This window comes from Cetorhinus maximus, chromosome 20 (genome assembly GCF_964194155.1).
Source record: "Cetorhinus maximus chromosome 20, sCetMax3.hap1.1, whole genome shotgun sequence".
NCBI lineage: Eukaryota > Metazoa > Chordata > Chondrichthyes > Lamniformes > Cetorhinidae > Cetorhinus > Cetorhinus maximus.
In genome coordinates, this window is record NC_135898.1 from 19076664 (window position 1) to 19102292 (window position 25629).

Here is a 25629-nt window from a genome sequence, read left to right on the forward strand (position 1 = left end):
CACAGTTGTTGTCTCCTGTGAGTGTCTTCTGTGTGTGTGCTCAGATACTGTGCACAGTTGTTGTGTCCTGTGTGTGTGTGCGTGCTCAGACACTGCAGACAGTTGTGTTCTGTGTGCTCAGATACTGTACACAGTTGTTGTGTCCTGTGTGTGCGTACTCAGATACTGTACACAGTTGTTCTGTGCTGTGTGTGTGCTCAGATAATGTACACATATGTTGTGTCCTGTGCCTGTGAGTGTGCTCAGATACTGTACACAGTTGTTGTGTCCTGTGTGTATGTGCTGAGATACTGTACATAGTTGTGTTGTCCTGTGTGTGTGCTCAGATACTGCACACAGTTGTTTTGTCCTGTGTGTGTGCTCAGATAATGTACACAGTTCTTGTGTCCTGTGTGTGCTCAGATACTGTACATAGTTGTTGTGTCCTGTGTGTGTGCGCTCAGATACTGTACACAGTTGTTGTGTCCTGTGTGTGTGCTCAGATACTTTGCACAGTTGTTTTGTTGTGTGTGCGCGCTCAGTTACTGTACAGTTGTTGTGTCCTGTGTGTGCTCAGATACTGTACACAGTTATTGTCTCCTGAGTGTTTTCTGTGTGTGCGCTCAGATATTGTGCAGTTGTTGTGTTCTGTGTGTGTGCTCAGATACTGTACACAGTTGTGTTCTGTGCGCTCAGATTTGTGCACAATTGTTGTGTCCTGTGTGTGCGTACTCAGATACTGTACACATTTGTTGTGTCCTGTGTGTGTGCTCAGATACTGTACATAGTTGTTTTGTCCTGTGTGTGTGCTCAGATACTGTACACCGTTGTGTCCTGTGTGTGCTCAGATACTGTACACAGTTGTGGTATTGTGTGTGCTCAGATACTGTACACAGTTGTGTTGTGTGTGCTCAGATACTGTACATAGCTTTTGTGTTGTGTGTGCTCAGATACTGTACACAGTTGTTGTGTTGTGTGTGTGCTCAGATACCGTACACAATTGTTGTGTTGTGCGTGTTCTCAGATACTGTACACAATTGTTGTGTGTGTGCTCAGATACTGTACACAGTTGTTGTGTTGTGTGCTCAGGTACTGTACACAGTTGTTGTTTTGTGTGTGTGCTCAGATACTGTACACAGTTGTTGTGTTGTGTGTCTGCTCAGATACTGTACACAGTTGTTGTGTTGTGCGTGTGCTCAGATAATGTACACAGTTGTTGTGTTGTGTGTGTGCTCAGATACTGTATACAGTTGTTGTGTCCTGTGTGCTCAGATACTGTACACAGTTGTTGTGTCCTGTGTGTGTGCTCAGGTACTGTACACAGTTGTTGTGTCCTGTGTGCTCAGATACTGTACACAGTTGTTGTGTCCTGTGTGCGTGTGCTCAGATACTGTACACAGTTGTTGTGTCCTGTGTGTGTGCTCAGATGCTGTACACAGTTGTTGTGTCCTCTGTGTGTGTGCTCAGATACTGCACACAGTTGTTGTGTCCTGTGTGTGCGCTCAGATACTGTACACAGTTGTTGTCTCCTGTGAGTGTCTTCTGTGTGTGTGCTCAGATACTGTGCACAGTTGTTGTGTCCTGTGTGTGTGTGCGTGCTCAGATACTGCACACAGTTGTGTTCTGTGTGCTCAGATACTGTACACAGTTGTTGTGTCCTGTGTGTGCGTACTCAGATACTGTACACAGTTGTTCTGTGCTGTGTGTGTGCTCAGATAATGTACACATATGTTGTGTCCTGTGCCTGTGAGTGTGCTCAGATACTGTACACAGTTGTTGTGTCCTGTGTGTATGTGCTGAGATACTGTACATAGTTGTGTTGTCCTGTGTGTGTGCTCAGATACTGCACACAGTTGTTTTGTCCTGTGTGTGTGCTCAGATAATGTACACAGTTCTTGTGTCCTGTGTGTGCTCAGATACTGTACATAGTTGTTGTGTCCTGTGTGTGTGCGCTCAGATACTGTACACAGTTGTTGTGTCCTGTGTGTGTGCTCAGATACTTTGCACAGTTGTTTTGTTGTGTGTGCGCGCTCAGTTACTGTACAGTTGTTGTGTCCTGTGTGTGCTCAGATACTGTACACAGTTATTGTCTCCTGAGTGTTTTCTGTGTGTGCGCTCAGATATTGTGCAGTTGTTGTGTCCTGTGTGTGTGCTCAGATACTGTACACAGTTGTGTTCTGTGCGCTCAGATTTGTGCACAGTTGTTGTGTCCTGTGTGTGCGTACTCAGATACTGTACACATTTGTTGTGTACAGTAGTGGAGTGTGTGCTCAGATAATGTACACAGATAGTGTGTCCTGTGTCTGTGTGTGTGCTCAGATACTGTACACCGCTGTTGTGTCCTGTGTGTGCGCCCAGAAACTGTACATAGTTGTTGTGTCCTGTGTGTGTGCTCAGATACTGTACACAGTTGTTGTCTCCTGTGTCTGTGAGTGTGCTCAGATACTGTACTCAGTTGTTGTGTCCTGTGTGTGTGCTCAGATACTGTACATAGTTGTTGTGTCCTGTGTGTGCTCAGATACTGTACACCGTTGTTGTGTCCTGTCTGTGTGCTCAGATACTGTACACAGTTGTTGTGTCCTATGTGTGTGTGTGATCAGATACTGTACATAGTTGTTGTGTCCTGTGTGTGTGCTCCGATACTGTATTCAGTTGTTGTGTCCTGTGTGTGTTCAGATACTGTACACAGTTGTTGTGTCCTGTGTGCGTGTGCTCAGATGCTTTACACAGTTGTTGTGTCCTGTGTGCGCGCTCAGATACTGTACACAGTTGTTGTTTTGTGTGTGTGCTCAGATACTGTACACAGTTGTTGTGTTGTGTGTGTGCTCAGATACTGTACACAGTTGTTGTATTGTGTGTGTGTTCAGATACTGTACACAGTTGTTGTGTTATGTTTGTGCTCAGATACTGTACACAGTTGTTGTGTTGTGTGCTCAGATACTGTACACAGTTGTTGTTTTGTGTGTGCTCAGATACTGTACACAGTTGTGTCCTGTGTGTTGTGTGTGCTCAGATACTGTACACAGTTGTTGTGTTGTGTGTGTGCTCAGATACTGTACACAGTTGTTGTGTTGTGTGTGTGCTCAGATACTGTATACAGTGGTTGTGTCCTGTGTGCTCAGATACTGTACACAGTTGTTGTGTTCTGTGTGTGCTCAGAAACTGTACACAGTTGTGTCCTGTGTGCGCTCAGATACTGTACACAGTTGTGTCCTGTATGTGTGTGTGCTCAGATACTGTACACAGTTGTTGTGTTTTGTGTGTGCTCAGAAACTGTACACAGTTGTGTCCTGTGTGTGCTCAGATACTGTACACAGTTGTTGTGTCCTGTGTGTGCTCAGATACTGTACACAGTTGTTGTGTGCTGTGTGTTCTCTCTCTCTCTCTCTCTGTCCATTCTGTGTGTGTTTTGCCGCTCCCAGTGCTGCCCCCTCCTGCTCCCTCTCCCTCCGTCTGCCTGTTGTGTTTAAGATGGCGGCCGCGCTCTCCGTCTTTTCCTCTCCTTCGCTCTCGGTGAGTGTCCGCCGCTCCCGGCCCAGCTCCGGCGCCCCGCTTTCCCACCCTCCCCCCCTCTCACCCACCCTCCGGGCCCGTCGGATACCGGCCTCCGGCCGATGGCAGCGAATCCTGCCCGGGTCCCCCTTCCACCCCCCCTCCTCCAGCTCTCTCCTCCTCTCTCTCCCTCTCCTCTCCCTCCTCCTCCGACTCTCCTCAGAGGGAGAGAGAGCCAGAGAAAAAACACCCGACAGCGGGGCTGCGGCCAAACTCCGAGTGCCTGCTCGGGCCTGGGGCCTAGGCCAGGGCGGGAGGCAGGCAGGGAGTGAGGGAGGGCATCGCACCTCCGAGGCCGCGTGGGGGGGCTGGGGGGTGGGGGGGGGTGGAAGAAGGGGCCGAGGCTCCGGGGGGAGGAGGGCCACCCTCTCCCGAGGATACTGCCCCGGGCGGCAGCCACAGGGCGACATCAGCGTCGGCCGGCCTAGGCCGCAGGCCTGGGCCCCGGAGTTTGTGGCGTAGCGGCGAATGGGCGCCTGGCGGAGATGCCGGGCAGAAATTGCGGCCGCGAACCCCAGCGTCCGGCCGGGAGTCGGGGGCTGAGGGGCCGGGGGAGAGGGGGAGTCACCTGCGGCCCCCAGTGCGGTAAACACTCGGTGTCGGGCTGTAAACAAAAGCAGCGGCTGCTCGGAGCTGCCTCTCCTCGCCCGGCGCAGATTCACAGCGGCAGCCCTGGGTTTGTAAACTCCAGCGCCTTGGGTGTACTTTCTGCCCTGAAACCCCTTTCACCGAACCCCCCCATGTCACTGTCTCCCTGCGTCTCTCCCCCCTGGTGATCTTTGGAGCTGTTCGAGTCACTCGAGAGCTGGTGGGATTTATTGTTGTGATTTTACAGACCTTATCTTTCGCCTCCCCTCTAAATGTGTTATTATTGTTCTTCCTTCCCCAGATACAGTCCGCCAAGTGTTTACCTTGGATTACCTTTGAGGCGAATGCGGCCTTTTTGGGCAAGTGAATGGGGACTTTCTGATGGTTCGAAGTTTTGGAACTTTACAGAACGTTGGGATTTTATAAATTGGACAGTGCTTTTGATTTCCTATTTATGAAAGGCTACTTTTTTTTTTATAAACCAGTAGACCACTGCTTTTCTTCCTCCTCGTCCCCTTCCTGGGAACGTTTGAAGTTCTGGTGAGAGAGAGAGGGAGATTGGCTTTGAATTGGAAAACGTCAATGCTATGGTGAACTGCTTTTTTATTCCGAGAAATCTTTTTTTGTTATGTGTGGAACTGGTTCAACACAGAGATAAGGGGTAACACTCGGTGGATATTGGGAGTCATCAGCCATGGTAAAACTTGCAAATCCGTTGTATACCGAGTGGATTTTGGAGGCAATCCAAAAAGTTAAAAAGCAGAAACAGAGACCCTCCGAGGAAAGGATTTGCAATGCTGTATCCTCATCCCATGGATTAGACAGAAAAACTGTCCTGGAACAACTGGAGCTGAGCGTAAAAGATGGGACAATCTTAAAGGTTACAAATAAGGGACTTAACTCCTACAAAGATCCAGACAATCCAGGGCGGATTGTACTCCCCAAACCTCGGAATCAATCAAAGTCAGATGCTAAACACAGTGTTGACTGGAATAAACTTCTCAAAAGGGCAATTGAAGGTTTAGCGGAGCCCAATGGGTCATCGTTGAAGAACATTGAACGATTTCTGAGAGGTCAGAAGGATGTGATAGCAGTGTTTGGAGCTGGTGCCTCCTCAGCCCTCCACCAGCAGCTGAGGCTGTCTTTGAAACGCGCCATAAGCCACAGCAGGATCATCAAGGATGGGCCCTTGTATCGGTTGTCGCGTACCAAATCAGGTGGCGATAGTAAGCAGGGACATGAGTCAATCGCCTGCCTCCCACCGGTTAGCCTCCTGACTCATGAAAAGGACAAGGTAGGTGGCATTTGGATGAAGACTGAAACTTGTTTTCTCTTAAATTAATGCGTCACAGCCAGAAGATCCAGCTATGTATATATCAATTAGCGATCCAGGAGAAGTATTTGGCCAAAGTAATTACAAGAATGATGGAAGGTTTTGATCAGAGGTATAATCCCTGCTGTTAATTCCAATTTGTTCCATGTGTTTGGAGTACGTGTAATGATGAGAGTCGGCATTAGTTGGTGGAAAGGGGAGAGGGAGTGTATTCAAACGCTTTCAAGTATTAAAATTGTTCACTTCAATTGAGAGAAAACTTCAAATTTGATAGCCGTGATGGTAGCATTCAGCAGTTAAGTTTGCCGCTGAGGTGCTTTGTGACCACAGGTGACTTATTACTCACGTCGACCTGAAAATACTTCTATTGCTATAAGGGAAATTTGTGCCAAACTCTGCATCGGCTATGACTAACTTGAAGTTGCAGAGAGTTTGCAGTTATTGCACGGTTTCTGACCAGTCTCTTTATGTGAAGATACTTGGGTTTGATTTTAAAAGCTCTGAAGGTATTATTATTTTATCCATGAATATATTTCTGCAAGCTGTCCTGGTTAAGGTTCAAAGCTTGTTCAATCCAGGTTTCTGTTGATGGGTAAATACAGTTAATAAATACAAATGCAATGCTCAGAATAGTTACAATACAGGCCAGCCTGGTACAATGTTTTGAGATTCCTTGTCGTTCAGCTTACTGCTGCTGTCATTCCTTATTGGTTAGCTTTTAGAGCAAAACTGTGTGGGACTTGGTGCTGGAAAATGCTGTCAAAACTCGGAAGGTTTAACTGCCAAGTCCATTTCTTCTCGATGTTAGCACAAAGTAATATCAACCTTTCTGTGTTACACACCATGCACATTTGGCTGTGTAAATCCTCCTGAACTGCTCATTCAGACCTCTGAAAAGCTCCAGGACTCACCCTTTCAGAATTTGCTTCTGTGCCAGCATGAGTTTGGACTCATGACAATGTAAATGGAATGTGCACTCCAAGCCGATACTTCAGTGCTGCTGCCTTGTCATCGTTTGTTTGTGCATTTTGCAAAGAGTGAGTCTGTGTTGGCCTGAGTTAAAGATTTGTTGTTCATTACGTTGGTGATTGTGTCTGTAAAGGTGTGAAGTGAGGACACAAGTAAAATCCACAGATTTTATTTGTTAACCTGGCAGTAAGATGTTTCATGATGTAGGGAAAGATTGGACTGCATTTACCCACAGAGAGTGCAGAGGAGAATTACCAGGATGCTGCCTGAGCTGTAAGGTTTGAGCTATGAGGAAAGATTGGATAGGCTGGAATTGTTTTCCTTGGAGTAGTGAAGGTTGAGAGGGAACTGATAGAGGTGTATAAGATGATGAGGGGCATAGATAGGGTGGATAGGAAAGCACTTTTTCCATTAGTAAAGGGGTCAATAACCAGGGGGCATAGATTTAAGGTAAGAGGTAGAAAGCTAAGAGGGAAGTTGAGGAGAAATTTTTTCACCCAGAGGTTGATGGGTGTCTGGAGCTCACTGCCTGAAAAGGTGGTTGAGTCAGAAACACTCGTAACGTTTAAGAATTTAGATATTCACTTGCGTTACCCTCCAGGGCTATGGACAAGAGCTGGAAAATGGGATTAGTGTAGTCGGATCGTTGTTGACTGGCGCGGGCAAGAAGGGCTGAATGGCCTCCTGTGCTGTAAATGTCTGAGTGTCTGAGTCATCATAATGGTGCTCTTAAAAGTAATAACTGGTGAAAATAGTTGAGATGTTTCAATGTACTAAGACACTATAGAAATAAATCATCTTTCTTTGTACTTGTAAAGAGCTTCAATTTGTACAGTGCCTTTCACGTCTTCAAAATGCTCCTTCGAGCTTCACAGCCAAGGATGACTTTTGAAGTGCATTCATTGCTATGTAAGTATATTTGGCAGCAAATTTGTGTACAGTAGGTCCCACAAACAACAGTGAGAGAAGTGACCATTTAGTCTGTTTTGGTTGTGTTGATTGAGGGATAACTTTTGGCTAGGACACATGAATGCCCTTGCTCTTTGCTTCATAATCTTCCTTCATAATCTTTCATATTCACTGGAATATGCAAACTGGGCCTTGGTTTAACATCTCAGCCAAAAGGCAGAACTCCAACAATGCAACACTCTCTCTTTATTGGAGCGCTTTATTGGAGTGTCAGCCTGGATTATATGAATGCCTTGCATTGGGGGCTTGAACTCTCAATCTTCTACCTTTTGAGGTGAGAGAGCTACCTTTGAGCCGAGCTGACACTGTGCAGGAAGGTAATAGAGGGTTTGTGAACTATATATTGAATTCAGCCAAGAAATTATAACATTACGCAAATTCAGCAACTGGAGCAGGTGAACAGGCGCCTTGCATTTTATGGTATGAGTTCTGAATTCTGCATCGTGCTTCCCTTTAAGTTCTGTTAGAATTTTATATTCAGCTGTTGTCTTTGGACTTTGCCTGAACTTTACATTAAACAGGTATTGAACATTACCTGAATTCTTCAGGAGTTGCAACTTTTTAAACAAGGAAGCTGATCTCTGGACACTGTGGAGTGTTGATGGGCCAGCCATGGGTTCTATCTACAACACTGTGATAAGAATGTTCATTGAGATGCCCTTGTGATTTTTTTTTGCCATGCGGAATGGTGTTGTGGACTTGGAGGTAAGTATCTCTGTGTACTTTTTCTTTTACCAGAAAAGCAAGCTTTGATTTTTCAGCTCAAAATTGGGCGGGGGGAACATCTTTAGTATGAGAATCCGAAGCTGACCAGTTAGATTTTTGTATTTGCTCTTGAGATGTCAGTGTTGCTCACAAGATCACAATTATTACCCATCCCTAGTTGCTCTGAGAAGATGGTGTTAGTTCTTCTTGAGCAACAGCAATGTATTCCCACATCTGTCCCTCCCAAACACTTGTAGGCTATTTACCTAGTGATGAAGGATGATAGGTCCAACTGAGAATGAACATGGAGGCGAACTTGGGAGTGGATGACGTTTTCATCTTTTTGTTGCCTTTGCCTCAGGGAGAGAAAAGTGTTAAAATTGTCATGGAGCTAGGCAAGTAAATTTGCACTTAGAATTTATGGGTCTAATACTCCATCATATGAACTCCGACTTGGCTGGTTTTACGTTTTCTGGCAGGGTTAGGATCAGGCAGGACTCGGGCTTTTTTGACAAGGCACTCAACTGACTGTTAGGTGCAGTCGAGGGAAATTTTGTGCCACGTGATGACTGCAGCAGGGGGTTGAATCTGAAAGATTGAGTTTTGTTTGCAACTCTTGTCAGAACTAGAAACTTGTGAAATATCTCAGTGGAAGAAATTTATCAGAACTGATAGAATCAAATGCTTTGAAAGCCTGTGGAGCTTGTTTGTGTTTTTATGTGGGTTGGGCACCAGCAGCAGATTGTCAGTACCAAATTTGTAGGGTGTCACTGGGCAATTTCATATTAACCGCCTTGCTGAAAATGCACAAGTGTAAAAAAAAGGAAAATCAGTGATCTTGTGGCATGAGGCTTGGGTGGTACTTGCCTGAGAAAGGGAGAATTGGGTGAGTTGAAAAGTTTTACAGTCAGGAGATCTTGTGAAAGAATTCAGAGAAGCTATGTGACAAATCTTCATCTCAAAATGTTGGGAATGGAGGGTAATGTATTTGGAAGTTCAAAAAATGAAAGGCTAGAATGAACAAGAGAGAAATATTTAAAAGAGCTTCTGTATATGTGGAAGCAGTAGTCAAACCTTGAGCTTTATAGAATTAAACATTGTTGAGAATAGAGAAACTATTTGGAATAGATGAGGAAAGCAAGATTTTTGAGTTTTAGCAATGGAGCAGATAATGGGAATTGTAGTGGGTTTTAGAGGAGTTAGCTGAAGAACATCAGGAGAGGCAGGATGCCTCTATGCAACCATCCAAAGTAAGAGATGGTGATTCTGGTTAGATTTTTGAGAGATGTAATAAAAATTGTGTCTTTAAGGGATTTTAAGAAGCAAGATTTTTACTGTCCCACTTTATGATGTCCTACATTAGATCCAGGTCATGCAGTGTCTTGATTTTAAATTCCCATCCTTTTTTCATTTCGCTCCATGTCCTTGCCCCTCTGTAATCTTCTGCAGCCCCACAACCCTCCAAGAAATCTGTCGTCCTCTTGAGCATCCCCAATTTTAACTGCTCCACTGTTGATGGCTGTGCTTTCAGTTGTCTAGGCCCCAAGCTCTGGAATTCCTTCCTTGCACCTCTCCAGCTCTCATTCCTCCTTTAAGACACTCCTTAAAACATACCTTTTTGACCAAGCTTTTGGTCATCTGACCTAATGTGTCCTTATGTGGCTCGATGTTTTGGGTCATTTAATTCTGTTCAAGATGTATATAAATTTGTTGTTGTTAATTATGTAATGATTCAGCCTATAAGAGACTGACAATTGTGCCCACTGAGGGTGAACAGACTGAAGGCAGTTGTGAATGCAAAGTGGAAGCATTAATAAAAGAACGAGCACAGGTGAATAGAAGAGGTTATTCATTTGAAGAGGGAACAACAGTGTAAGAGAAATTACAGGCTGGGGGAAATGGGAGGGCAGGTGGCAGTGGTGGGGAAGAAGGTTGTGGAATAAGTCATCAACAGCACTGCACAGGTAGAGCACTTTGAGAGGAGTCTAGGTAGCATAGACACAGCTTTCCTGTGTTTCAAAGCGCCAGACACTTGTCAAACGTGCTGGAGCTTTACACACATATGATGCACTGCAGTGTTCCAGAGGTCATAACAATGAGCCAAAAAGGTCAGCTTCCTCTTTAGGAGAGCGAGTAATTGCACTATTAGGGTGGAAGAGGAATGTCAAGGATTCACAACAGTCAGGAGAGATTGATAAGGCTGTAGGAGTGAATTCTGAAGCAGCAGGAATGCAATATTTGATGCTTCTGTTCAAGTTGAGTGAATAATGCAGTTCTAAGATCAAATTTACAGAAGTTGGCCCAGGGTGTCATACACTGACCAAATGACTGGTTGTGATGGGCACTATTTTACATTCAACTATGCTCTTTCCACTTGGTAATTGCAGCTTGAAGGTGAAGTTGAAAAGAACTTTGTGGTGTGTTTGCACATTTGGAAGAGCCTGTGAGCCAATGAATGTAGAAGGTGAGTGAGAATGGAGATGATTGGGTAGTGACCATTCTGTGTTAGACTCCAGGTGTGAAAAATCATCTGCAGTATCAGCAATGGTACATGTGCCAGCTTGGGTGTGGATTTCAGGTCTGAGTACAAATGGGATTTGGGCTTTTTTCAACCCAATATGAAGCTCTTGGAGTAGAACTTTAAGGATGTGCCAGAGTGCTCATTGCAAGGTGTATGCAGCAGGCTTTAAAGAAACTTTATTTGGTTCAGTTGAAGCAGTATGTTGAGTGTTGTAGACAGAGACTCTGCAATGGTCAATGGTGAGATAGCATCAATATCTCTGCTTGTGAGCCTGATCATAAGTCCAGCAAAAATGCCGCAAGTGGGATATCTGGTCCGCTGTACTTGTGAAGGTATTTGATGCCTTTAAAATGCTGTTTCTAATCTTCCTAATCTCTCATTTTTTAAACTTGATGTAAAACAGAATTTATGTTAATATTGGGGAGTTTTTGCTGTAGCTGTTATGATGACGTGATTTAATATTCTATGTTAGCATTGGTTTTTGCTGCCTGTTCTCCCCCCGCTCCCCCCCACTCCTCCTCTCTTAAGGAGGTTGTAGGGTTTCATTAATTCCTAGCCAGTTATCCTTGCTCTGTGCTGATGCTACAGTGTCTATTGACATTTATAAAAGCAGAGGAAATGTTGCTGCTGCTAATTTTCCTGAGTAATGAGTGTTTGGTTCTGTTTAATTAAATGAGAATTGATGCAAAGTATGAAGCCATGCAAGTGCGGCCTTCTGATTTGGACGTGCTAGTGTAAAGTTACCTTCAATATTTGAGTATGTGATTAAATAGTATGGGGGAAAAAGTCTACAAATGATGAACATTTTGAAAAGGAACATAAGCATTCATGTGGTTCGAAATTGAACAACGAAGCAATGCACATAATATTGAAGATCATGTGACAGATAATGTATGATAATGCACAATGGCAATTTGTGTTATTATAGCGCATTATCACAATCTCTTGGGCAGGGGGAATTGTAATAATTAAAAAGGACACATACTGCTTGCTGGGGGTTAGCCAGCTATTCCACTTCACCCCATGGACTACCTCTGGCTCATTGGAAGTAAATTGAGTTCTCATCTGCCAGGTAAGTGTGAGTGACAAAGTTGCAGAGGCAGGCGAGGGAAAATAAACTGTTAAAATTTGATCAGTTAAGGAGAAATGATATGCAAAATATTTCTTTCAAAAGCTGTGAACATTGCTGTGGTGTGACATTGTTTAAGATGAAAAATGTGACTGTGACATGAAACAGAAATCAGCGGCCACATACTGATTTGCATTCAGTGCTAAGAAAAGACTTGAGGTTCTGCAGTGTATCTAAATCCAATTGTCAGATGTTGTGTTTGATGATATTTAGAGTAACTACATTAGTTTGCATCCTTTGACATACAGCCTCTGGAATGTTGTTTCCCATTTGCAGTTACTTTTTTTGACGTATTGAATTCTAGTGCAGAAGGCTTTGGCAGTACCAACACTCTTCTGTAGCTGAGTGGGAAGGGAACCCATACTGAAACAAACTGGCATCAGAATGTTGCTGTAAACCATTGATAGGTGCTTGAGTAGCACAGGATTGAGTCAGCTTCAAATTTGTTTTTGTTTGGCTTTGGAGAGCAAGCTCCTTCTCTCCTGGTTTAAGTACCTTACCCAATGAACCTGGCTGTAAATGATGGAATTGGACCCATCTTGTTAACTTTGAGTTGTCTCACGTTAGTTTGAGGATCCATCTCTTGTCACTTTTCCATTGAGGTTCTGAGCAGACCATTCCAGATGAGTTGCCCATCAGGCAATCTGCTTGCTTGTAAGAGGAATGGGAAAATGCAGAACCTTCAATTGAATTTTGAATAAAATAAATCAAGTTGACATAATGGTAACCCTGAGTTAAGCAGTATGAAGTGAGACGTAGGCATCAGTTAGCTGGGAGCAGCTTAACATCTCTCTCAAAGGGTTCAAAAGAATGTAGGGAAAGCTGGAGGAATGTGGTGAACGATCTAATAACAGACACAATATAGTTAGACAATTCTTTTATATCTTGAAACGACCTTATGATAAACTAGAATGGCTTTTGTTCCAAATAAGACAGTGTCATATAAACATCACTTCATTGATAACCGGTCTTAAATCTTTTATCCTTGTATGTAAGGTCCATGCTACAAGTACTTTTCTTTTGTGACATTTGTGAACCCTGATGCTCTTGTTAGTTTGACAGGAAATGGGCAAAAATGACTTGTGCTAAGTTGGGCATTTATTTGGATGAAAAGTTTTAAAAAATGAAAAATATATCAGGTTGCTGTTGTCCTGAATTAAATTAAAGTATGTGATTTTTGCTTCAAACTTAAGTTGTTGTAGAGAATACATTATGAATCATGATAACCAGTGTGAAATATTGCTCACTACTCCACTGCTAGTAATGGAAGCAATTTGATGAATTGAGAGTATCACAGAAGTTTATTACTCTGTCTTTGAGTAGTGTTTTCTCCCTCTTCAGTATTGCACCAATATGCATTAGGTATAGTTAAGATTTACGTTGGATTATGTTGGACAAACAGGAAGCTCTTTCTGAATTAGTATTTAGACAGACTCAGGAATAGTTAATATTAAAAGAGAAGGGAAATAGTTTTTTCCTCCCACTGTCAGTACTGCTCACCTTTGCTTTCCGGTATATCTCCAAAGTGTTCGATGCTATTCCATGATGGGCTGAGAGCAAAACTGCCATTGGAGCAGAGTAATTGAGTATTTATCATTGGTCTGGCTAAGAACCCATAAAAACTGGAGGGATAAACCTGGTTGAAGGACAGACCTTTCCCATGCTCTTGTCACTTGAACAGGATTCTATCTGTGCTGACAGGCTGATTAAACCTGACAGAAAATTAGACACGTGTCATATATTGTACCTGGTAAAATATAAATGTTTGAGAGGTCCCAGGGTTTGTTCTGAGCTCTTGGGAAGCCCTTATTTGGTGCAGCAATAGGCTTGAAAGTGAGTTAATTTATGTGGGTTTGGTATCACAATGGTGTGTTGATCAATGTTTGCAGTTGTTAAGTGATTGGAGCAGATTGGTTTTGTTGCTTTTGACCGATGAAAGTGAAACTGAAGTGTACCCAAAGTTTATGGTTGAGCATTTGAACTTGATTATAAGGATCATAAGAAATGTTCGACAGATTATGAGCTCGCCAGGCTGTTCATTTTGGCTCTGGTTGAGTTATGAGAAGAATTGACAGAACTAGTAAAACTTTCCTAGGTTGAGAGTGGGAGCATGCACAGGCAGAGAATGGTAGTAATTGGTACACCAACACACATTGCCAGGGAGTGGCAGGTTGTGGCCGAGTTCCCCATCCGAATGAACAAGTGGAGGTGGGGTGCTTCCCCCACTGAAAACAATGGCATCAAGAGGTTTTCATGTAGTTTAGATTCTGGCATAGTCAGAGGCTCGGCACCAAGTAGTCTGCCCACATTTGAGTCATCTGAGTGCTTTTGCTTTTGGGGTGGGATGAACCCAAAAGAGGGTAAAGCGATGGAAAGCCAAAAATGAAACATTTTGATCCTCAGATACATTTTGTAGATTCTGAAATTGTAGGTTTATAATTAAAAAGAAAAAGCCTGCTTTTGTATAGTGCTTTTCACAACCTCAGAATATTTCAAAATGCTTCACATCCAATTAATTACATTTGAAATGCACTCTTGCAATGTACTAAATGTGGCATCCAATTTGTGCACAATAATGGACACAAACAGCATCATGACATGGACCAGATTCATTGTTATATTGATACAACAGCCACTACACTTCAAAAGTACTTCATGCACTTCATTGGTTGTAAAACACTTTGGGATGTCATGTAAGGCGCTATATAAATGCCACTTTTTTTGGCTGCGGGGTAAATATTGGCTAGGACATTTGGAAGAACTATCCCTCCTCTGTCCAACAGTGCCCTGGCATCTTTGACAGGCACCTGAGAAGGCAGACTGGACCTTGATTTAATGTCATCCTCCAACAGTGCGGCACTCCCCCAATTAGTAATTTAATGCTTCGAATAAAATCTAAACATTTGTTAAGGAAGTTGAAGGAGAGTTAGTTAATTTGGTTGGGTAAAGTGAAAAACATTTCTGGTACTGTTCTCTGCTATGTTCAGTTTGAAAACCTTGCTCGAACAAGTTCCTTTCCTGTCTCTTTCCTGGCTTATGGAGAAGAACTGATTTAAGATTGCAAAGGCCTGGTTGCATTGTATTCCCAAGGATGTTTGAATGGTAGAATAGTATAGCACAGAGGGAGGCCACTCAACCCATTGTATTTGTTCTGGTTCTTTTGAAGAGTTCCCTTTCCTGACTTTTTTTTCCATATTCCTGCAGTTTTTTTCTCTTTCAAGTATTCAACCAATTCTTTTGAGGCTATTATTGAAGCTGTATCCATCACCCTATTAGGCAGTGCATTCCAATTCCATATCACCTTGCATAAAATAGTTTCTCCTTGTCGCCTCTGGTTCTTTTGCCAATCACCTTAAATCTGTCCACTCTGGTTAGCGACCCTTCAGCCATTGGAAATGGTTTCCATTTATTTTCTCCATCTAAACCTTCATTTTAAGCATCGCTATCAAATCTCCCTTTGGCCTTCTCCAAGGATAATAACCCCAGTTTCTTTAATCATCCCACACAACTATAATTTCTTATCTTCAGAACCATTATAGCAAATCTCTTCTTTACCCTCTTGCGTCCTTCTGAAGTGTGGTGCTCGGAATTAAACACAATATGTAGGATACTGCTATCAAATTTTGTGTTTTGTTCAGTCATATTTGAGGAGGTAACAGAGAGTCGACAATGGTAATGCAATAGATGGACTATGTCTGGATTTTCAAAAGGTCAATGATAAGGTGCCCATAATAGATGAGTGAATAAGGCCAGAGAATGTGGAGTTAGGGGACAAGCGACAGAATAGATTGCTAGCTGGCTTCAAGACAGAAAGTAGAGAGTGGAGATAAAGGGTAGTTATTCAGAGTGGCAGAAGATGGGAAGTGGCATTCCATAGAAACAGTGCTGGGACCACTGTTGTTGACAATTTACATCAACTATTTGGACTTTGGAATATAGAACACATTTGTGGATGACATCAAAATTTGGGGGGATAGTCAATACTGAGGAGGAGTGCAAAAAAATGACAGGTGGACATTAATAAATGTGGAGAATGGCAAATACTGACAAATGAATTTCAACGTGGATAAATATGAGGAAGTACATTTTGATACAAAGAATAGGGAGATCACTTATTGCTTAGACGGTGCAAGTCTAGGTGGGGCAGCAATATTCCCTCTAATTTTCTCCATCCACATGCGGAATGAATTTCGTTATGTGCACCAATGTCAAGGTAATGTCCAGACATACACCACCAGCAGGGGAAAAACCCAATTTGCCTTTATTTCAACATGGCTGTTAAAAGGATACGCTGTAAGTTAACTTCATAGGCCTAGTTAAATCAACAAAATTTCACGATACCCTGATGAAACATAATTCAAACTTAGCTGAATTCAAATTTACTAATGAACTCACCAGTTGACAATCTACTGCTGCGTTTTGATGATGTGAGCATTTCCAAAAACTCAGCCTCGATTAATAAAAAAGAGCTTACATTATACAGAGTCTTACACCACCTCAGGACATCCTGAGGTGCTTTACAGCTAGAGAAGGACAGCCATCCCTTGTTTAGCACCCCTAAATCCTCTAAGTAACTCGTATCAGCTTTTAATAAGTTACCTCCTGCTCATGCCTCTCCCAAGTTGCCGACCCTCCTGAATCACTGCTTCCTCCCTGAACCCCCTTGCTCGCTTCCTCTTCTCAGCAGAGTGATGCTGTAAATTCTTGCATCTCTGCCGGGATAACATCAGTCAAATTGCATCAAATAAATAATTGCATCAAATTGTGGCTCAGAAACAAATATTTGTGCTCACGGTGTGTCAGAAACTACTCTTTGTTCACAGCGAGTTAGAGAAACTCCTCAGTGGTGGCTCCTTTTCCCCGCCATCTCCCACTCCTAGAGCGCTCTTGTGTTGTGCGTGTCATTGGGCAATCAGCCAGTCAATCAGCTGTAGCCATGCAGCCAGCCGCATGGAGTGGGATGAAGGACTAATGGAAATCACAGCTTTATGAAGCATCGGTTGGCAGAGCAGCAGAATACTCTCCACATGTATGTGCGCGGCATTAATAATCAAGTGTGCAGCACTTGATGGACTGGTATGCAGGCGCACAGCTTATAGGGAACTGAGTAGAATAGAAGAACAAGGGAATCTCCGAGTTCAAATGGACCAATCTTTAAAAGTTGTGTTCGCAAGGCCACAAAAAAAAACAAATCAAGCACTAGGCTTCATTTGAAGAAGGATAGAATTGAAAAGTAGGGAAGTTATACTAAACCTGTACTGAATCTTGGTTAGACCACATTGAGAGCACTGTGTGCAGTCCTGGTCACCATTTTATAAAAAGGATATAGAGGCACTGGAGAGGGTGCAGGGAAGATTTACAAGGATGATCCCAGAAATGCGTGGTTTTACAAATCGGAAAAGGATTGACAGCCTAGGTCTCTTTTCTCTTAAACAAAAAAGGCAGCTGAGGGAGGTGACCTAATAGAGGTCTTCAGAGTTATGATATGTTTTGTACAGAGAGAATGTTTCTTTGGGGAAGACCATAACGAGAGACTATCAATATTAGGTAGTCAGTCAGAAATCCAATAGGGAATTCAGGGGAACAGGAGAAACTTCTTCAACGAAGTGTGGTGAGAATGTGGAACTTGCTACCACAGGGAGTGGTTGAATATGAGTGAGAAAGGAAGAGAGAGTAGTTTTCTCTTGTAGAAGAGAGAGAGATTTAGATGAGGAAAGATGAGAGGAGGCTTGAGTGGAGCATCAACGCCCACTGGGTTGGCTGAATGACCTGTTTCTGTGTCATATATCCTTAGTAATCCTATTGCGCTTTGTGGCTGCCTTTGGCTCGAGTGCTGGCTGCATGTCTATAAATAGCTAGGAATAAATATGAGACTGTATAATAGTCTTCCTCTCTCACCTTATTTTGGCTAGGAAAGCACAATATACAACCTTTGCATGCAGGTAAGATGTGCTGATTCTAATTTGACAGACAAGTGATTTTTACATTGTGAATCATTGGTTTCTTTTGGAATTCAGTGTTTGCTGTCCAGTGGCTGCAATCACCTTTGACTTTGCTGGTAGAGATTTCCTGACTCAGTGAGCCAACCTTCTGGGTTGTACGTTGCTATTTCCAGCCAACTTCACGGTGGTCTGCGATGTATTTTTTTCTCTGAATTTCTACTTGTGAGGCCAACAGTAATTTGTATCACACTTGTGGGAATAAACTTTGCAAAAACCCAAACAGCCCTCAAGAACTCTGTCAATTGCTGACAATGTTTGGCCTGAGTATTGTGTTTGATGCACCTATTTAATTAAGACTGATGTTATTTTTTCCTCTTCCTTGTGAAACTTGAAAGGGCTTTGCTATGTGATAGAGATTCATTATAGCCATAATGTTTCCTTTACAGGAATTCAGGCATGCTTTGATCATTGGGGCTTTTAACTTGCTATTACTCTGGATGAGAAAAAAAGTAGTCCCCACCTGTCTGGGGCGTATTTCTTTCTGAGGCAGACTCTTGTTTCAGCCTGTGGAGGAGGTGGAAGTTAGGCAAGAGTTGCAGTCACTACATGAAATCGAACAAAGGTTGAAACAACCACAAAATCCATTGTATAGATTTGCATTTCACTTCCCGGTTCCAGGGGTCATATCTTTCACCCACTAATGGCTGCATTTTGGTAATCTTTATTAAAATACTAGCTTTCACTTAATGATTTACATTCTCTCTTTGTAGCAATGGTTCTTCACAGTTTAGTTTTGCTAACTTTATGATCCCAAGGCAAATGCAGGCAAGATAAAACATGGCAACGAAGACCTAACTTTATTAAATTATAAGTTTACAGGTGAGAATCATAGAATGATACATCACAGAAGCGATTTGGCCCTTTGCGCCTCTGCTGGCTCCTTTGGTATGTATTCCCATCAAGTATTTATGTAATACTCCTTTGAAAGTTCCTATTAAACCTGCTTCCACTACTCTTTCAGGAAATGCATTCCAGATTAGAACAACTCGCTGTGCAAAAAAAAAGTTTCCTCTTGTTGCTTCTGATTCTTTTTCCAAGCACCTTAAAAACTCTGTTCTTTGGGTAGTTTTTAAAAAATTGTCTTCACCGGACCTCTCCGTTCTTTCATCAAAGAACTAAACCAAGTGCCCTGTTTCCTGTGGAGACCAATAATGTGAAAGAATCAAACTTCTCAAACAAACCCAACAGAAAAAAAACAATGGAAGACATCTCACTTTTTAAAATTTGTACAGTAACAATCAAACCAAAATCAACAAAAATTGAACAGGAATTAATTCTGTGATTCTGTGAATAAGAAAATTGTATTCAGTAGAAACCGTAAATTACATTTTAAATAGCCGAAACAACAAAGATAGATATGGATTTCTCGGTGGCCCACTCAGCACATATGCGTCAGTTTCGGCCTCAAAGCTGAAAACTCTGTCCTCATGAAGAATTCCAGTTCCCCCTCGTCCAGAATTTAACCTGAACCCTCGTTGACAGCAGCACACACTTAACTCGAATTCCATGGGCACAGTCTTCACCAAAATGGCACACCTCTCCAGAAGCTTCTCATGCATATGATGGCATGGTTCCACCAATGTTATCTTCAATTAACAGAAGCAGCTGCAGCAACTGTGTATTTTCCTATTGCCAACTCCTGGATCCTGCCTCTGTCGTCTTCAGCCTGTCTGTGGTGCACCACTGGATTAACTAGGCTCAGTGGGTTCTTTGTGTTTTATATGAGTTCAACTAGTTGCAGTTTCCCCAGAAACTTGAAGCTTCTGTTCTGTTTGAGTTTAATTTTCCTAGAAATCTGGAGGTTCCTTTTCCTTTGCAGGTAGGGTCTGCCCCCCCCACCCAAAAAAAAACAGGTTTTGAAAGCATTGATTCCAGCACACCAGTTCATCAAGCACTATTTAGCTTTAAATAAATTTGTGCTGCCTTTTACTTATTAGCCCATAGGTTTTCAAATGCCAGTTTATTTTGTGCAGTATTGTTTCTCTGTCAAAGCTTCCTCACCACTGATGTTACAATGACTGGCCTATAGTTGCCTTGTTTATCCGACTGCCCTTTAATTAGGGCTGTAACATTGGCAGTTCTCCACTCCTCTGGTATCACCCTCATATCTGAAGAAGATTTGAAGACTATGGCCAGAGCTCCCACGATTTCCAACTTTATTTCAACCAATACCTAGGATGCTTCTCTCTTGGATCTTGACTTTTCTACGTTGAGGGCATTTTATTTTTATCTTACCTAATATCATTACTGGCTCCTCTTTACTGTGCTATTGGCAAATTTCCTCTTCATTAGTGAAAGCATTTTAGAACACTCATTTAGTACTCAGCCATGCCACTGCCTCTACAAGATCTCCTTTTGGTCCCTGCTTTTCTTTGACTGCTCTTTTCCCACTTGTGTGTTACAGAAGGCTCCCTTTCATGTTAGCCAGTATCTATTCTCAAGGCCTCCCTTCTCCCTTTTATTTGCATTTTTGTATCTCCTCTGTATTTTTTATATTCAGCTTGGTCCTATACTGTATTGTGAACTTTACAATTGTCATAAGCCTCTCCTTTTCACCTCCACCCAGGAAGCTCTAGTTTTGGATGTTCTTCCTTTCCACCCCTTCTTGGATGCTTAGTCGGTACCCAAATCATATCTGCTTTGCAGGCCTCCCATTCCTCACTTACTGTTTTGCATATGAATTTTTGATTCCAGTCCACCTGGGCAAGATTTCTTTTCAACTCACTGAAGTTAGCACTCCGTCTGCAGTTTTATGCTTGATTGTGCCTTGTTCTCTTCTATAAGTATTTTAAATCAGATATTAGGTTGATGGGAGATGCGATTCTTTTTTCTGATTAAAGATATCCCATGGATGAAGATATTCCATGGATGAAGATAATGCTAGATAGTATTCTTTTGTTAACATATGCTATCACCTGACATCTTTCCCTTGCTTCCGTTTTTAAAATTTGTACAACAGTAATTTTAGTGTTCACGTATAAGGGCTGTGCAAAAGATTTTGCTTAAAATAAAGTTATGTTGCTGTGTCAACAAGCAATGCAACATAGAGTGTCAATGTTGAAGTTCTGCTGACAGTGCTTTTCTGTGTATAGTCTTGTGGTCTATTCTTAGCTGAACAGTATTCATTCTCTTACATTTTGAAAGGATTGGTGCTGCAGGAATAAGATTGTATATATCACTAAACAGACTAAAGGTGTGCTGAGCAAAGCGTAGAATGATACAACATAGAATAGTTAGAAAAGCTACCTAACTAATTCCGCTCCCCTGCTCTTTTTCCCCTTCAAATATCTATCCAGTTCTCAATTGAAAGTTGGTGTTGAATCTGCTTCCACATTTTCAAGCATTGAATTCCACGTCACTACAACTCACTGTGTGTTTCTCATATTGTCTTTGGTTATTTTGCCAATCGCCTAAAATCTGACCTCTCTGGCTGCTGACCCTTGCGCAATTGGAAATAGCTTGTCTATTGCACTATATACCTCTATCAAATCTCTTAACTTTCTCTGCTCTAAGGAGCTGAAACCCAGCTTCAGCAGTGTCTGCACACAACTCCAGTCAATCATCCATGCCACCATTTTGTGAAATTTCTGCGCGCTCTCCAAGCTAAAACTATTATTTCCACTATACATATAATATACGCAATATACATTAGTTAATTTCTCATTTTGATTAACTTCTGGCGACTATGTTAACGCACGCTTTAATTCAGCTGTCAAGGTGTATCGACTGCACTGAGTGACTTAGCTTCAATTTCCCCACCCCCCAACAATGCCAAAAAAACAGGAAACTAAAACTAATCTGCCCATCAATTGGACAACCTGCATAATAATTTAAATTACAATTACATATTCAATTTTTTAAACAGATTTTTGGGATTGGCTTAACTGCCTTGCAGTCATTTCCTATCAACTATCAGCCTGAATATGAAAAAAACAACAGGTATGCCCCTTTTTCCTTCCAAGAAAAAGAGCAAATCTTTCCTGAAATTAAACCATGACCCTTGCCTTCAAAACTCATGCTTAGCTTTACAACTGTATTTAGATAATAAATAAAGTAGATTGTCTGGAAAAACCAAAGATTTTGAGGCACTGTGCCAGTGTAGAATTTGAGAAAAACACGGAGAATTGTGGTACATTTGTCATAAAGTAAATATTGCGCAATCATCTGAAGGCTGGTTTTAATACAGCAATTTATAGAGCTATGAATGTGTTTTGATTGGTTACTGCTGTATGTAGATAAGCTTGTTCGTTGTGAAATACCAACAAAATTGCATAGTTTATGTAACTTATTTGGTCAACAGGAGCAAAAAAAATGTTTTCCTTGCATTGCAGTACAAATAATTTCTCACTACTTAAATGATTTCTCCTGGTAACATTGTATATTAATATTATGTCATTAATGTAATTGTGATGTTCGTATAAGTGTGTTTATAGCACCACTAAGGGAATAATTGCAAATTATTACAAAGTGTCATAAAAGCCAAATATAAAGTGAGAACTTATTTTATGAAAATGTGGAATCTAAATAGGAATGACCTACTGCAACGCACAGAAGGCATTTTGTTTCCACTGGTTGTTGTAAAGTCTCTTGCAGTGAAAAAGAGCTGTTCAAAGCATTCGCTGCACCATCAAATCCTGTTTGAACGAGCTGTGGTTTTACATGTGGTCTGGTAACTAAGCAAGGCAGTGTTGCACTGCTGCAGCATTTTCAGTGGAGGCACTGCTGACAACACTGTGAACTCTGCTTTCAAAAAAGGTGGTATATTCAAAGGCCAACAGAAAAAATGGAGTTGCACCCCCTCCATCAGTTAGTGCATAAAGCAAAAGCTGTTTTTGAGCCAATAGTGTTATTTTCTCCCAATAAATGTACCTTTGGGATTGAGAGTTCCAGCTTATTATCCCAAAAGCAGAATTTGAGACCCTCTCACCCTTTGCTTCTAATTGTTTTTCATGGTTTTTGGGTTCTTACTCTCTGATGTGGAGGGAAAAGGAGGCCCATGTTCACAAGGAAGTTCACAACGCAATTTTTCTTCTATATCAGATGGAATTTAGCAGCGAAGATGGAAGGATTATAGCAGTCACAACAAACACTTGAGTTGAAGAGAGAGTTTGTTTTTAAACTGTAGCAGCAGTTTGCAAGCAAGACTCAAATGCTACAGCCATAAAGGCTAACCATTGTGACAAAATTGGACTATATCAAATCATTGAGGTTTCTTATTGTTAGCTGAGCAGAATGTTGCTGGCAAGTTTTCAAATGCTGTTGCATTGTGGATTTTTCTCTCTTTGCAAGGCCAAACAATATGTGGTATAACTCTGTTGGATGTAGAATTTTTCATACTTGTCCCAAGTGTCATTATGGAATACTCCCTAGCCAGCGACAGTTTGGGTTAGCAGAATGAAGTTCCCTAATTTACCCAACAATATACTTTAAATACAGTCTCCATGAATAGAATGGACCTATATTCTCTGGAATTTAGAAGAACGAGAGGTGATCTCATTGAAATAAATACCATTCTTAGCTTGACTGGGTAGATGTTGAAGAGGCTGTTTCCTTGCCTGGAGTGTCTAGAATTAGGGGGCACAATCTAAGGTTTGGCAATTAGGACAGGGATAAGATTCTTCACCTGGAGGATTGTGAATCTTAGGAATTCTCTATCCCAGGGGTCAATGGGTTATTGAGTATATTCAAAACTGAGGTCAATAAATTCTTGGGCACAAAGGGAATCAAGGGTGCAGAGATTGGGTGGGAAAGTGGAGTTGAGGCTGAAGATCAGCCATGATCTTAAGGAGCAGGCTTGAGGAGATGTATGGTTTTTTCCTGTTCTTATTTCTTTCTGCTGTTGGAACATTAGAACAGGAGCTGATCATCATGGCTTTTGGATTCACATTGCAGCTTGGGTTAGGGACATTTGTGTAAGCATCAAGCTTGAGGTGGACAGTGTTCACTTTTCAATATTTCCCTACCTCTTTGGCTGCATTAACAGACCAAGATCCAGTAATCTACACACTTCCCTTCACACATCTAGTAAGATTTAAAAGTTCCACCACCCTGGAGAAAGATCAACTTGTAGTTGCTTGGGATACTTAGCAGTTCTCACCAATCATTTACTGTTGAATTGATGATTTTAATGAAGTCTGAAGATCTGTGACTCATTTCTAGAGCACTAGAAGTAAGATTGAACTCTGTGTGCCTTTACCCCACATCCCAAATATTTCAAATTAACAAATGATCGAGCATTAATTGCCATTTGTGAAAGAGCGAACCAAACTTATTCCACCTTCAGCATGAAGACCCATTTCCAAGTTTCACTCCTAAAAGGCCCGGCTATAATTTTTTTGTCTCTGCACCCTATTCTTAGACTCCCCAACTCTTGGAAATAGTTTCTTCCAATTTACTCTCGCCTTGAAAACTTCGATCAAATTATCCCTTAACTTCCTAAATTCCAGGGAATACAATCCTGGTTTGTTTAATCACGCCTTGTAGCTTAACCCTCCAAGTATCAATCGAATAAATCTGTGCTGCATTCTCTCCAGTGCTACAATATGCTTCCCAAAGTGTGGTTCCCAGGTCTGCTCCCAGTACTGCAGGTGTGATCTAACCAACGCTTTTCATATAGCTAATGCTTGGCTTCTAGCCCATTGTATCCTATACCTGTAGACATAGAAGCCAGCATTCCATTAGTCTTTTTGTTTATTTTTCTTGGAGTAAAATTGTTCCCTCCAAGTTGGTCTGCACATCCTACCAGATTGGAATTGAATATGTTGTGTGAAAAGAGGTTGGAGAAGCGGTAGATTTGTCTTTGATCTTGACGCGTGGGAGTATGCAGGCGTGCAGGTGCAAACAGACAATTCAAAGTCCTTCTCTCCTTGCTTGCAAGCAGCATTACCTTGGGGATCAATAGTCTGTTCTGGAGAGACCAGGGCAATTTTGGAGAGTTAGCAATCTTAATAGTGTTTTGTCACCCAGTACCTAATTATTCTCTTTTCATGTTGTGAAAAAGAATTGTCCACTGCACTGCAGTGTGCAGTGTGCTGCAGAGCTGATGGGTGGCCTGTTCTCTTATCGCTTCATGTCATGCACTGTAATCTGTAAATTGGAAAGTGAAAGAGAGCTGTCCAAGCCTCGTTTTCCCTATGGGGAGGCACCTTGCTTCAGCTTGGTGCCTCCACAGGCTATTCACAAACCTTTGATGTCTCTTTGCTACAGTAGCAATTTTCCTGGTTGTCCCTGTGGCTAAGGAAGGGGCCAGGATTCCTCATTCTTGTTGGTTGTAATTCTGCATTTTCTAATGTTCTCTCCTTGTCTTTAGTGGCAGCCTCTTGCTTTACAGTACCACCCCTGCATGATGGCTCATTTGTTCTCTTCAATTGTCTGATCCATATATTTGTTGGAAGATCACAGAAATGCCAGGATCATATAAAGCAGAGTGCTTCAGTTCAACCTGTTCTCTTTTACTCCATGTCAGATGGTTGCATGCATTTCAGTGTAATCATTATGTTGCTGATGGTGATTTTAAAATGTTTCCTATGTGTCTGCAAGCAGTTATTATGTTAAATAGCAATGAAGGATTTAATCTGAAATTTGGAACCACCTGCTATGTTGTCCTGTTGGTTTGCTTGGCATGGGTGGAAAAGAGGGAAAACTGGCTGTGTATTTCAGGGCTTGAGGATTTAGGTTGTAAGGGCTAAGCTCTGATATAAGTGGTCTGCTGACGTTACAAGCTCCAAGTATTTAGGCTCAAGCTCATATGTTTATGAAGTTAGAAACTGTCTAGAAAGTGGATAAATTCTGAGCAGCTTTGAAATGTATAGGCAGGTACTGGATCTTATTGGTCAGATTGAGTGTTTCTGAAATGTTAAGTTGCACTTGTAAATTCTTTGAA

At 42.0% G+C, this 25629-nt stretch overlaps 1 protein-coding gene across 2 annotated transcripts in view; it reads left to right on the plus strand.

Annotated features, from left to right (window-relative positions):
• The first annotated feature begins 3390 nt into the window (after positions 1-3390).
• The window catches only part of LOC144694909 (histone acetyltransferase KAT6A-like), a 160380-nt gene continuing 138141 nt past the window's right edge, over positions 3391-25629 (plus strand). For both annotated transcript variants that reach the window (XM_078565660.1, XM_078565661.1), the window contains exons 1-2: positions 3391-3492; positions 4421-5413. In XM_078565660.1, the coding sequence (XP_078421786.1) occupies positions 4814-5413 (600 nt within the window). In that variant the 5' untranslated portion in view covers positions 3391-3492; positions 4421-4813. The remainder of the gene's footprint in view (positions 3493-4420; positions 5414-25629) is intronic.